The sequence below is a fragment of the Phalacrocorax aristotelis genome, chromosome 1, assembly GCF_949628215.1.
Source record: "Phalacrocorax aristotelis chromosome 1, bGulAri2.1, whole genome shotgun sequence".
Lineage (NCBI taxonomy): Eukaryota > Metazoa > Chordata > Aves > Suliformes > Phalacrocoracidae > Phalacrocorax > Phalacrocorax aristotelis.
Genome location: NC_134276.1, coordinates 166,072,460 through 166,087,270, shown reverse-complemented (window position 1 = coordinate 166,087,270; position 14,811 = coordinate 166,072,460). Strand labels below are relative to the sequence as shown.

The 14,811-nt window shown below is 39.3% G+C and overlaps 1 protein-coding gene across 2 annotated transcripts in view; it reads right to left on the bottom strand.

The window, feature by feature from the left end:
• The window catches only part of BLTP3B (bridge-like lipid transfer protein family member 3B), a 59,383-nt gene that overhangs the window by 20,506 nt on the left and 24,066 nt on the right, over positions 1–14,811 (bottom strand). For both annotated transcript variants that reach the window (XM_075080240.1, XM_075080245.1), the window contains 8 exons: positions 13,405–13,545; positions 12,676–12,846; positions 11,943–12,123; positions 10,555–10,638; positions 3,930–4,112; positions 3,713–3,831; positions 1,761–1,902; positions 801–994 (listed from right to left, as the gene is read on the bottom strand). In XM_075080240.1, coding sequence (XP_074936341.1) covers positions 801–994; positions 1,761–1,902; positions 3,713–3,831; positions 3,930–4,112; positions 10,555–10,638; positions 11,943–12,123; positions 12,676–12,846; positions 13,405–13,545 — 1,215 coding nt within the window. The remainder of the gene's footprint in view (positions 1–800; positions 995–1,760; positions 1,903–3,712; positions 3,832–3,929; positions 4,113–10,554; positions 10,639–11,942; positions 12,124–12,675; positions 12,847–13,404; positions 13,546–14,811) is intronic.

Here is a 14,811-nt window from a genome sequence, read left to right as displayed (position 1 = left end):
TTTTAAAGTTCCATTAAATATGCACCAACAGCTTTAGGAAGATAACCATCTCTCCATACACTGACTTTTTAGGACTCCTGTGGGCACCATTGAAAAGACACATTGTTTTGTTCACCTCTGAACCTTGGAAGCCAATGCCTGATGAAAATGGTGGGGGTGGAATTGTCTGCTCAATAATCCTTCTCCTCCAAAGAAGGAGAACACAAGGTAAGCAAAACTCTGATGTTCAGCTGCATTAACAAGCGTCACTCCTCTGGAATAAACCTATAGAGAACTTGTGTACCTGAACTACAGCCAAGGGCCAGTGTGAAACAGAAAACGGTGAGAATGGGTTTTGGAGATATTTGGAAATAGACCTTCAGATGAACTGCTTTCTTTACCCCAGGCATTCACTAACAAGACGAAAGAGTTTTGATATACTACAAGCAAAAGAACAAGGGAAGGCCCTTGCACGATATAGAGTGCAACTATTAATTTTTTGCTAGTTATTTTTACTTCAGCACTCAATTTTTTTCTTCTGCCATGTCAGCTTCACCAAACACAGTCAAATAATTTAATACTCCCATTCAGGTCTTCAATACCCCTAGGACATACATGAAGTAGTACGGAAAACAGATGTCTGTCTTCAAACCATCATATTCTGCACAGTTTTCCAGAGCAGTGTTGCTTATCGCGTGGGTTGTTTGTTCCTTTATATGTCCATTTATTCCTCAAGCTGCTTTGCTAACAGCTTTTCAAAATAAGAGACAAACATCGTTTCTTCCAAGGAGCCACAAAACCCCTCCTCAATGACTGCGTACCTTTAACATTAGTCCATCAACTCTTACATCAACATGTTCGTCTGATTTTGAATTGTCATTTAACTTGTACATGGCCATGAACTGAATAAGACTCTGCTTCAAATCCAACACAAACTGATTTAGCCAAAGAATACTTCTCTCATCCAGGGTGAACTGTAAAGCATTCAGCTGGCCATACAAATTTGGACATGGAACTAAAAGAGAAAACAAAACAAAATCGTGAGAATAAGTAAAATGTTTAGGGGGTTTTTGTTTGGTTGGTTAAAAAAAAAAGTGCAAACCTCCATTTTCACCAGTATTTTACATCAGAGAAAGAATGGAAACCCACTCCTTTGGTCCCAAGGAAGAACACATTGTTAGAGGATACCTAAAGCGATGCTTCTTTCTCTCACTCCAAACAAGTAACTGAACTTTTGAATAGAAAAGCTAATACTAGAATAGAATGAAGTCTGATGAGAGGGGTAGAATGTCCTCATTACAGGGGAAGGGCAGGACCAAGGAGATTTGCTGTCCTCAAGTCCCACCCACAAGAAATCCACTGACATTTCTGTGTATAAAACAGGGCCAGCCCCATAACTTATTAAAGTAACTCCAGCAAATCTTCACTGCATCTTAGACGCTACTGCAATAGTTTGAGTTCTTTTAGTAGCCACTGAGTTGTTTTATGTAGCCAGTGAAACTGCAGAAACAATACATATGTTAAAAGAATGAACAATTTCTGTGTCAGTAAAAATGCTGTTGAGTGTTTTCAGACTTAAAAACCACATTTATAAAAAAACCCACAGTATTTATCAGAGTTTGCCAGGAGCAAGCACTGTGGAAATGGAGCAGTGTTGTGTTCTTTCCATTTCAGAAAGCCATTACCTCTTTCCAGTTGTCAACCTGGAATCAGTATTAAGCTTCATAAGGTGAAAGTAACACATAAAATTTATGGTTCGGTACAAAAAAAAAAAGTCTTACTTGGAAAGTCCTTTCCATCTGGGTAGTAATATTCAGTGAATTCAATATGAATAGCTGGCATTTCTGGTGGAAGATAAAGTGACTTTTTATTGCAAGAGATCAGAGCTTTAGGGGAAGAACGACACTGGTCTGCTGTTGAAACCTGTAGAAGATAAAAGATTAATTTCATTAGTACATTACATTTTTATGAATCATTAAGCATTTGTAATTGCAAGGCACTGCCCCTAGTAGGGTAACATTCACTGCTCTCAGATGTAGATCCCCAACTACACAACGTGCTGACAATGAAAAAAACCTAGTTGCCTTGTAGTAGAAGCAATCTGCATAGAATAGTTTCACAAAAAACCTGTGATACCAGACCCCTGTCCTTCATGTGAGGTAGGAGGCAGCAGGTCACTTTCAAAGGTGTTCGGTAAAAGCCTAGAATGGCCCGATATCTTCATTGCAAACACTACAGCTCCTGTATAAGCAACTATGCTAGGACTTGGTATATTTGTATACCGTCTGCCCAAGATCCCATATCTAGATAAGGGACACACAGGCTAGATAAATTTATTACACAAGTGTTAGGAAGTCCTTGTACTGTCATAAGGACCGATTCCAGTACGTGGGCCAGCTCTCAACTGTATACTGCTAAGCAAGGTGTTCAGCACGCACCTGGCAGAGAAATGTATGCTTGGCTATGCCCGTAGGTCTACTTCACAGCAGAATCAAGACACTACAGAACAGTAATCCTCCATTTCTGTTTCCTTCCAATGTAAATTATGAAACAAGAAAGAGGTCACCTTTTGATATATATTGAACCTTAAATTTCTTGGAACATATCCTAGTTTAAAAAGGACGTTGTCAAAACAAAGCTCTTTTATCCAACACTTCACAGGTCAGACTGCTAGTTTGAAATTAGCCAATTTACTGATACTGAAGACATTTACTTGTATTAATTTCACTGGAAATAACAAGTATATAACCTTTATAAGCCTGCTTTCACTCTATGTAGCTGTTTTCAAGCTGCAAACATCTTTGTATTAAGACACACAAAAATTCAAGTAATAACGTATCTATTTAGAAAAATAGCTTTTTGTAAAATGTATAGAAACAATGACAAGTTAAAAAACTGAAAATGTATTTGTGTAGGGAGGAGGAGACAAGCATCTGAAGATTAGAAGGCAAATGAAAACACCAACAGTACAAAACGGTATTACAAACCCACTTTAAACCCAGACGAAGGCTCCTGACAGCAAGCTGCAACCTCCTACTCTACCAGAGGTGATACGACAAAAAAGCATTGAAAATTGGAACAAGAGCAAGTAGAAGTCACAGTGACTAAGGGCACACACTAAGCATTTTTGTTAGGACCTAAAATTTAGAGTAGATCCTCCTATAACACTATCACTCTGCCTTAGAGATATACTACTCTGTTCCAGTTCCCTCCTACCTGCACCAAAGACTGCATCTGGACCACAAGCAGCAACTAAAACTACTCACTCAAACAAACTGGGGGACGGGGAGGACAAGGGAGAAGAAGAGAAAGATTAAAGTGTCTACTCAAAATATCACTGGGGGAGGGAGGGGCTGAGAAAAATTTTTAAAACTCTTAATTGAACATTTTTAAAAAAGTGCTTTGAAAAAGATAACAAGAAAAGCATGACATACAAAACCATATTAAAATATTTGGTAGCTAACATAGTACAATGAAAAGATGAAATTCAAATGTCAGGATTTGGGGAACAGTAGAACTTAGATGATACCCTATCACAATTACGTTTTGGATCCAATATAAAGTCAATAAGAAAACATCCACCAATTTTAACAAAGCAGAAGCAGGCTCATAAAAGTGTAATGAAAAGACTTCTATTAATTTCAGTGGGCTTCGAAATTGTCCCTTAAAAACCACAGTTATGGAACAGTCAAGGGCAAAGTAGCCCCAATTTTACTAACTTGAGGAAATGTACCTGATATATATTGAAATCTGCAAGTCTAACCACAATAGGACTAGACATCAGTTTGCCCTTTGGTTGTTGGGAAGATACAGAGGAAGCCCTAGATGTTCCTTTCGGTATCTGTTCCTTGCCTGTAGGAAAGAATAGTGATGGAATCATTGAAAAGAACAGGCTTTTTCAGAATATTTTTAACATTTCATGGTATTAGAGCATTAGCGATACAAAGTACCTGTTTGTAGGTTCTGAGGAGATACAGCAGGTGGCGATTTGGGAGGAGAATCTACGACCTGGTCCTTCACAGCCTGCTTAAGCAATTCAACATTGCTTTTGAATTCATTTAATAATTCTTTGGCCCATCCGCTTCTGGTTTTAGTGGCATCACTATAATGCATCCAGTGATTGCAGCTGTCTCCTGCAAATAAGAGGAATGGGGGAAATATTAACTCATTTGAAAGTTTGCCTCTAACTGGATAACAAGTTTCCACTATTTCACAATTCTTCAAAATATAATCTCATTGCATGTTGTAATTATAGAACAGAAGTTATAACAGACGTTAGAACAGAAGTTATATATTACTTAAAAACAAGTCTCGCTGCTTCACAAAATCACTCAGAAAACAATATAATATTGCCACCTGCCTTTTAACACCACTAATGCTCAAAACATCATTGAATATTTCCAGTTCAGAGACATTTGATGACACATTAATGTCATATGTGAGAACATGCAAAAAAAGTTTCATTTTTTAAAAAAAAAAGTGAGAGCAAGTAACAGAACAATGTTCTCATGCTGACTTTTCCCAAGCTTATCTTTCCTGCCAGAACTCTGTCCTAAGAAGTTCCTGGTCCCTTTCCAGAAATGTATTGGTTTTGTCTTGGCTCTCTAGGACCTTTATGGCACACAAACAAGAAGGTAAGTTCAGTCAGTGCTGCCAGCACACACAGCCTTAAAAATCAAGCCCAGTAGAAATTCTTTTATTCCTACCATATTTCTGTTGGTCAAGCATTTAAACCTCTGAAAGAAATCAAGATCTCTGCAAACAGTCCCTGTAAAGACAGTCTACTAACCTGCTCGATAACAAGGATGCAATATAAATAGCTTCTATCAAATGGTACATCAGTCTTCAAATACCAGCTTGTGAAAACTTACTTTATTTGGGACTTAATGAGGTTTTGAATACTTACACTGGGGATGAGTAGATATAGTTGCTATTAAAATCAGAAAATGCTTCGGGGGAAAAAAAAAAAACGTTATTTCAAGCCTAAATACAAAGATTTCAGCGTGGAACAAACTTTAAGGTAAGGACCTATCACAAGGGATGACATTTTTCCCCACCCTCCTGCCTCACAGCCTTTAGATGGTTATTGACATCTTTCCAGCTAAGAAATAAGAGAAAGGAACAGGGAGGAAAACAGAAAGAGAGCAAGAAGGCAAAGATACATTAAATTAAAGTCCATGATTCTCTAAAACAGGGCTGAAGTGGGGTCACCCCAAGCATATGTACATGAACTCAGAAGTACCTACAGGACAGCAGCATTATAGGGAAAGCTCTCATACCCCTTCTGGGAAGTCCGTATAGGCAGGTGCCTCTCTGAAGTGCCTGCACACTAACACATGCAGCATGAGGAACATGTGGGAACAGGAAGAAGTCGAGATCTGCATGCAGTTACAGGGCTATGATCTCATTGGGATCACAGAGACATAGCAAGATAGCATGCACAACTGAAATGCTGCAAGGGATGGACGCAGGCTCTTTGGGAAGCACAGGCCAAGGCAGCAAGGAGAGTGAGTTGCCACTTCAGTGGGAACACATGGCGTTCTGCCTTGGGATGGATGATCAGCCAGGATGGTTGATAGATGATGAGCCCTTACAGGTCAGGAGTAGAGGGCAGACCAGCATGGATGATGTTGTGGTGGATGTCTGCTACAGACCGACTGATTGGGAAGATAATGAGGCCCTCTTCAGACAACTGGAAGAAGTATCATGTTCACTGACCCTGGTCCTCATCAGGAACTTTAGCCACCCCAGCATCTACTGGAGGGACAACACAGTAAGACACAAGCAATCCATGCGATTTCTGAAAGTGCATCAGTGACCACCTCCTAACACAGGTAATTAAGGACCCAAAGAGCGCACATGCTCCACTGGACCCAATTCTTACAAAAAAGGAAGAACTGGTCAGGAATGTGAAGGTAAGTGGCAGCCTTGGCTGCAGTGACCACGACATGGTGGAGTTCAGAATTCTGAGGTGAAGGAACAAGGCAAAAAGCTGAACGACAACCCAGGACATCAGGAGAACAGCCTTTGGCCTGCTTGATATAATCCTGACCAGAAGAGGGTCCCAGAGAGCTGGCTGATGTTCAAGAATCACCTCCCAACCAAAGAAAGGTCCACCCCGAAAAGCAGGAAATCTAGCAAGTGTGGAAGGTGGCCTGTGTGGATGAATCAGGAGCTTCTGACTAAATTCAAAGATAAAAAGGAAGTGTACAAGATGTGGAAACAGTATCAGGTTACCCCCCAAAAAATACGGAGGATGGTATTAGGAATGCCAAAGCCTATCTGCAGTTGAATCTAACGAGGAGCATTAAGGACAAGAAAGGTTTCCACAGGTGGATCGCCAGCAAAAGCAGGAGTAGGGAAAGATTAAGCTTGCCGCTGAGTGGGACAGAGGACCTGGTGACAAACGACATGGAGAAGGCTGAGGGACTCAATGCCTTCTTTGCCTCAGTCTTTACTGGTAACACTTGCCTTCAGAATTCCCAGGTCCTTGAGGTCATTTGGGGAAGTCTGGAGCAAGGAAACCTTCCCCTCAGCTGAGGAGCATTAAATTAGGGGACATTTAAACAGATCAGACAGGCACCAGTCCACGGGATCCTGATGAGATGCAAGAAGGTGCTGAGAGAGCTGGCCAACGTTATGGGGAGGCCACTCAGAATTATCTTTGAAAGGTTATCATTATATAGTGATCAGGAAAGGTTCCTGAGGACTAGAAGAAAGCAAATGTCATTCCTATCTTCAAGGAGAACGAAAAGAACAACAGGCCGGTCAGCCTCACCTCAAAGAAAGTACTGGAGGAAGGTAACAGAGGGCAACAGAACAAATAATCCTGGAAGCCTTTTCAAAATACATTAAGGACAGGAAGATTGGGAGTAGAGATGCATGGGTTTATGATGGATAAATCATGCCTGAGGAACTTTACAGCCTTCTACTATGAGATAACTGGCTTGATGAATGAGGGGAGAGCAGTGGATGTTGTCTACGTCAACTTCAGCAAGGCTTTCAACACTGCAACATACTCAGTGACAAAATGATGAAGTACTGACTAGGTAAGCATACAGTGAGGTGGACTGGAAACTGGCTAAACTGTTAATCTTCACGGGTTGGGATCAGCAGCATGAAGCCCAGCTGGAGGCAATAATCTTTGATATACCCCCAGGGCCAATATGTTTTCATTAATAACCTGGATGAGGGGAGAGCGCACACCCTCAACAGCTTTGCAGATGTTACAAAACTAGGAGGAATGGTTGACACACCAGATGGTTGTGCTACTGTTCACAGGGACCTCAAAAGACTAGAAAAGTGACTCATTAATAATCTCATGAACTTCAAGGGGAAATCCAAGTCCTGCATCTAGAGTACAGGCTAGAGACTGACCAGCTGGGAAGCAGCTTTGCGGAAAAACAAAACAAAGGAAAAAAACCAACAAGCAAACCTGAGACAATAAATTCATGTGTCTCTCAATGTGTCCTTGATGCCAAGAAAGCCAACAGCTCCTTGGGCTGCTTAGGAAAAGCATTGCCAGCAGGTCAAGTGAGGTGATCCTTTGCTCAACCCTGGTGAGACTACATCTGGGTGCTGAGTCCTGTTCTGGGCTCCCCAGTACAAAGCAGCCATGGACTTACTGGCCTGAGCTCAGCAAATGGTCACAAAGATGCTTAAGGGACTGGAACACTTTTCAGGGAAAGGCTGAGATAGCTGGGATCATTTAGCCTGGAGAAGAGAAGGCTCAGAGGGATCTTATCAATGTGTATAAATGACTGATGGGGGAATAAAGATGAGGGAGCCAGATTCTTCTCAGTGGTGCCCACTGACATGACAAGAGGCAATAAGCCCCACAAAAAGTGAAATACAAGAAATTCCACTTAAACATTAAAAGTGCTTTTGTCCTGTGAAGGTGGTTGAACACTGGACTAGGTTTGCCCAGGGAGGCTGCAGAGTCTCCACCCCTGGAGCTATTCAAAGCCTAACTGGACACAATCCTGGGAAGTTAACTTTAATCAACACCACTTTAATCAGAGGGGTTGGACTAGACACTCTCCAAAGATGCCTTCCATCCTCAACTATTCTACAGTTCTATCTATGGAAACATCATTGCCACATTTATCTGTGAAAAGTGAAGAGCAGGCCAGATTGTAACAAGAAAACAATATTTTAGTGGAGCTGGCACTGATGCTGCTACTATCTGAATTTATTGCTGGCTTCCCAGGAAGAAAATGCTTTCCAGTTTCTCACATTGTCTCAATATATCAGCTTCATCAAGAATTTCCTGTGCTGCAAAATGTCCTGCATGATGGCAAAGAAGCAGCTTTCTCTGATCATCATCCAGGAACACATCAGCTGCACAGATCTCGATAAAAGCTTCTGTGAGAGCCAGTCTGGGAGGACTAATAAAGCGATTGCTGCACAGACTGGCTTACAACATCCAATAAGTCTGTCTTAGGACAGGGTTATCACAGTCAATGGACACACAACCTGCTTTGTTTTTTCTTAAGTACTATGAAAGGCTGCTGTTGGAAGGCTTGATTTTCAGTGGATTAGAAATTTACCCTACGGCAATTATGCCTCAGACTCCCTTTGGAGTCTTTCTGGGTGAGGTGTTACAAAAAAAAAAAAAAAAAACAACAAAAGAAAACCCACAAGAACCCAATCTGCAAAACAATTAATTGTTGAGAGCTTTTTCCCGAAGCATTAATCACTATTTCCAAGAAGACTATACCAAAACGGGTACTTGTAAATGTTCCATAGGCCAGAGAGGTACAAAACCAGAAAACAGTCTGGTAACAGTCACAGAAGTATATAGCTGTTTTCTTCCTGCTCATTGTTATGGAGTATTAATAAATGTCCCTCAGCATGCAATATTGCAGAGCCTCACCTTCAGGGTAGGAATGCTCTGCATATCAGGTGACAGCCTGTTACAGCAGTGGATAGAGGCAAGATACCTACGTGGCTAAAATCTCCCTTTGAACTTTCAAGATTAATATGTGCTCCTTTGAGTAAAGGGACTCTCGTGACGACAGTTTGCCAGTAGAGTTGCCACACTCTTCTAAAGCAGTGAGAAGATGACAATCGCTTAAAGTGGAAAGAAACTACCTGGCATGTTCCCTCCCCTTCCACACATACACCTATTGGATCAAACAGCACCACTGTTCGCAGTCTTTTGTCACAGCTTACTAGTGAGACCTAGATTTCTGTTACTTAAATGGTGTCTGTACAAGTATGTTTAAGACTGCAGGAGAACACTACCTTTAGAGGCACCACCTTTGCTCTGTGGATGATCTTTTCCATCTCTGGCTTCATGTAGTGGGAGTTACATCCCATGTAGCCATTACCTAAAAGCATTCTTAGTGAGCTTCTAACACGCCCACCCAAGAGCCTACAGTGCATGGTTCAATCTGGCTAAGAATCCTTCCAAACAAAACAATCTATTTATTTCCCTGGTTCGCTACATTTTCCCTGAGGACAGCTTACAGGAATCATAAATAGATCAGACCCTCACTTAGACATAGTGGAATCAGAAGTGACAATAAATTAAAAACATAGTGGGTCAAAAGACAGGCGTGTGTTAAACCTCTATAATTGAAGGTCACTTTTATAGGACAGAAATCCAATGTCACAAATTTCAAACCATATTAGGCCAATCTATAAACAAAGGAAGAATACTGGTTTTCTTAAGAATATTATTTTCTTTGGCTGTGTGTGTTTATTTGACCCACACTAAATTACATTTTTTTAAGGTGCAAAACTGTACTTGCTACTTATGAATGAAACAGATTGACATTACAGGATTCCATCTACAACCATGAGTGAACAAGAAGGATATAAGGCAAGCTACTGTTAATTCACATCTTTAACATATGTGGATAATTGCTCGAAAATTACTCATCTGTGTCAGTAACACATAAAGCACAGCCAACCTCCCCACCAACTAAAAGCCCCTCCACTGTACCAGATTGCCTCTGATCTCAAATTCAACAGCAAACTTATTTTGCCTTTTCTAAATTTTTTTATTTCTGAAAAACACATTTACTAGAAATTATTTGTAAGAAATACTTCTTTAGAAATTGCTAACATCTGTTTAATAACAACTCCTTAACAAAAGGCTATACAATTGAACCTGTACGCACTGGAATTCTTGTTTAGCAAAATAAAATAAAAAAACCCACTGCTTGGAAATGGATGTAAAATGATAGACTTCTATATGGGAAAAAAATCAAGCAGATTGACTTTTGCAAATATCCAATTACTGAATTCTCAGTCTGCCAGACTGCCTCCTTCTGTCAACACACAATTCTTTTCATGTCAGAAATGTGTAAATGCTGTTTTGTTGACCAAACAGAACAGTGAAAAGGAAACGCACTTGGCCTAAAGTAGCTCATTCACAGAAATTAAATTGGTTCCCAGGTTGCTACTTCTGTTTATTTTTGCACATAAAAGGAAATAAAAAGGTGTGTATTTCAAATGCTTAGAACAAGAATGCTTCAAGCCCTCTACATATACACACAGAGATTTTTTTAAGTATCCAAGCAAGAGAGTTACATTCACAGGTAATTCACAATATGCTCACTTTCATACCTGCTTTGTGAAATGGATAATAGTCCACTGTTAAATAGCTGAAGGAAAGCTGCATGGCCCCTCCTGTAACACGTCTATTTGTGTCTGTAAAATAAAACAATGCTCAGCTCTGCAGACATCACATTTAGCACGCCAGTTCTCATGTTGCTGCATCCCTTTGAACACCAAACAGCTACTTCTTCCTCCCCTACAACCTCCCTCAAAATTTTCATTCAGGTAGTCTTCACTGGTTTCTAATGATCAGCTTGTAGAATTCCGTGTTCTGTACTCGGTCACTACTAAAAATATTGTTTTAAATGCTATTAAAAAGTAAAGACAACTCTGAACACAGATCACTGCAGTTTTTCTGAAATAAACTTCTTACACTGACTATATGATTACCATCAGTCATTCAAAGTCAACATTTACTTTCAAGAATACTGTAAATATAATTTTATTTTATTTGACAAATATTATTGCAGTGAAGAGGTCTTCCGAGTCCTCTGTTCTGATTTTTCCACTGCTAAATTTAAACTTCATGCCCAAAATAAAGGACTAATAAAGAGATCTCACCAAGAATAAAAAAAACCCCAACTGCAGTAGATATACTGCATGTACGGAAATAAGTCTCTAGCCAGTGAACCTTATGCTCTGCTGCTCTGGAAGTGCCTTTCCTAATCAAGGAAATATATTTGCTAAAACCTAAGTTTTTCATACTCTTTTCTTCAGCAGACCTTGTGTGCCTCTAAATTTTTCAGTGACTAGCCAGCCCCATGGATATACACTGATGTGTCATTCTCTTCCGATCATTCTTAAAAGGCATAAAAGAAGTGTCATTTGTAATTTTTTTTCTGATTCGAAACATGGCTATATGCAATTGCCTTTCTTAAAAAAAAAAGAATTATTACACATTATTACAGAATTATAATGCCACAGAACACATGTTCCATTCTTTCTGTGTGCTGCAGAGCATACCAAATTCTCTAAATCAGTAACATGGAGACTGCTCTTTCATTAGTCTGTATTTTGTAAGAGTGTTACAGAAGCAGATTGTTTAGTGACCCTTTCAAGCCACAGTAACGTTGCCACTGCACCCTTCATAACCCCGTTAACTTACAAAAGAAAAAAAACAGCAGTAGCAATCAGACTGGACAGTATCAGTTTCTAGAAGACAGGAAAAGCACTGAAGCTACTCTTAGCAGTTTTTATTGCATTTATTCTAAAATAATTACATTTAATAACAAAATGCCCTGATAGAGGCATCTAATTTTACATGTGTCTACAGACACTGACGACAATTTTGAATACACCTCTAAAATAAAGACTCCTGATTAACATTATTGTATTCCTCAAAACGTCTTCTAAAGATGATTATTGTTCACAGGCATGTTACTCGAAAGAAAAGTTACCTTTTTCTTTAGAATGGATATCATCACATATATGTAGGTCCAAATGGGAAATTACTAAGTGATGAGAAGTTTCCTTAACATCAAAATCATTAAACAATTTTACTATTGCATCATTTTGATCAGGCGTTGCTGTTGTCTGGTGGGCTTTCACCTGCTGCGAGATGGGTGCAGGAGCAGAGCTCTGAAAAAATATTTAGTCATATTAGTTTATAAAGTTTATCCATCCTTTCAAGTGTAAGTATGCTTTTAGTTATTCAAAACAGGCCTTTGAAATAAGGAAAAATCTGCACCACATGCATTCACCTTGGATCGTTACTGAGATTAAAGTGCGCTGTTTCAGAATACAGCTAAGTTGAGCTAATGGCTGCATGTCACAAAGAGGCAATGCCATTGCATCCCCCATTCTCCCCTTCCCCACACTTCTCTACACCCGTCACTTCCAGCACTGGTATTTTTCTAACTTTTGTTGCAAGCTGTTCAGGGAACTAAACTAGCAGAAAAGTATTACTGTTTTGTTGGGCTTACTTATGATAGTTTAGTTCCCCAAACTACATCACAATAGGGTCAAATGTGAGCCTGTGCCAGTACCAGGGAATTCATGCCCAGTGTAATTTAAGATATACAGCTGAATGAAAATGAGTAACAGAACATTCTCTAAAATAAACACAGCTAGCCACAGTGTTGTGTTTTATAACACCTGATAATGATATAGTGAGACAATCAATTATCATACCTGTGCTGTTTCAGAAGCCAAGCTTTTTCTCTGTTCTGTTGATTTCTCTATGGCTTCACTAAGAGATTTGGCATACTGCACCATGGCTTTCAACTGGGAGTCAGTCAAAACCCACAGCAAATCATCCAGAATCAGAACCAGTTTTGATGCGACTACATTACAATCCTTTAACTGTAAAATAAAAAATTTAAACAAGTCAAATGGGTCCATTAAATACCTACGTTTCTTACCTCAAATACAAGAAAAAAGTTGAATGCAGAACCACACTTCCCAAAAAGCAAATTTCATCCATGTAAATAACATTTTTATTTTAAATTGTATTCCTCTAACTAAAAAGTACCTAAGATATAGTATATTTATGCCTCACATTTTATTTGTTTGGCATGCACTGGATATTCAACTGATGCATTCCTCTAAATGAAAGTAATGTAAATATTGCCTGAATCTAGAGAGGTAAGACAACATGCATCATCATAAACAAAGCTCTTCAGATCAAATGACTTCGTTAGTAGGACCTGCGCAAGGTCTTCATCTTCAAATTCTGCTTGTAATATTTCTTCTAAACTCTAGAGTCTTACTGATTATATGTTATTAAAAATTTAGTTCAGGGAATTCTACATTTCATATGGCCTAAATTTAAAACCCTTGCTATGTGCATGGATGCATTACGAGAATGAGTTAAAACTAAATTCATAAAACAATACAAGATTTCAAACTTTTCAAGTTTACCCTTCTTTTAAGCGTGACCCTAATTTTTGATTGGTTAGTAATCAGTCGAACCGGAGCACTCATGATTTCATGCTTAGAACTCTGTATTGCATCCGCTTCTATTCTGATCATCTGCCAGTTGATTTCTTTAAAAGTCAAAACCTTTAAAGAGAGGGAAAGAGAGAAAAACACCATCATGCAATATGACAGTTTACTTGTGCCTAAGCACGTGCATGTGTATTATATATCTGCACATATATACACACACATACTTTCACATTTATCCTTCATGCAGAGCCATATAACAGAACAAGTCACCTGTTATTCCACTTAGAGGTGTCAGGAAGTAAAGCCCTGATCCTTCTCTCTACCTCCAGAACATCACAGAAATATTAAGCTAGTTCCAAGCAGACAGATGTCGCGAGCAGCATTTAAAATATTCAGAAGAAAATAAAGGTCATAATTACTGCATACTAGGTTCCTTTTGGTAGTGGACAAAGAAGGTTGTGTAGTTTAGTTTCAAAATGCTGAACCCTAGTATATAGGAAAAGAGGGGGGAGTGAAGCAAAGCTACAGGATGGAAGGGGTTTTTGGAGCGTTTTATTTCAATTAAAAGAGAAAGTTAAACATTGAGCACATTGTATGCCATATAGACCCCACAAGCTTTGAATCCATTACATGGATTTCCAGACAACACAGCAGGCAAATGTTAGAATGGTACAACAGCAGCAAGGTCAGCTGGATATTGAAAATCAAATACGGGAAAAGTAAGTGATTGTCCAGCAGCAACATCATGGAGGACATCAAACGAAAAGCACATCAAGAGGAAAAATTGTTAATTCTAGTTTCCCTAAAAGTCTCCTACATTACTCTCTGAGGGAAAAAAAGATCAGCCATGGGAAAAGTGAAAGTGGGAAGAGTTTGTTTTGTGTGTGTCTTATTTTTCAGCTGTCATTCTCCTCTTGTCAATTTGAAAACTATACAGCCTACATCCTACAAAGATAAGCAGACACTTCAGTAAAACATACCCAATGTGTTTGGGAAGGAGGTAAAATAAAGTGAGCAAGATGGAAAGGCACAGTGCAAAGAAGCCTGAAAATTACTATTTGCAGAAAAGGAGAGTACCTACCCTCCTCATCCATGAGTTGCAGCGTGAATGGAAGCTTCTAAAAATAAAAAAAATCTAAGGAGATTTCTTACTACATTAGAAGTTAAGCTTTTAGCTTTGCACTCTAGCTAACTCCCTTAAAATGTAGTTTAGCACGGGTTATCTTTATAGTACAGTATAAGTTTTGTTTTTTCACCATTTCATGCCATTTACTGGTAACAAATCATTCGCTCCCGTTTCCAGTATTCATTGCACAAAAAGGAACGCTCCCCAAGGAAAGCTCTGCTGTGCATGGGGCGACTACTCAGAATCAAGCTCTT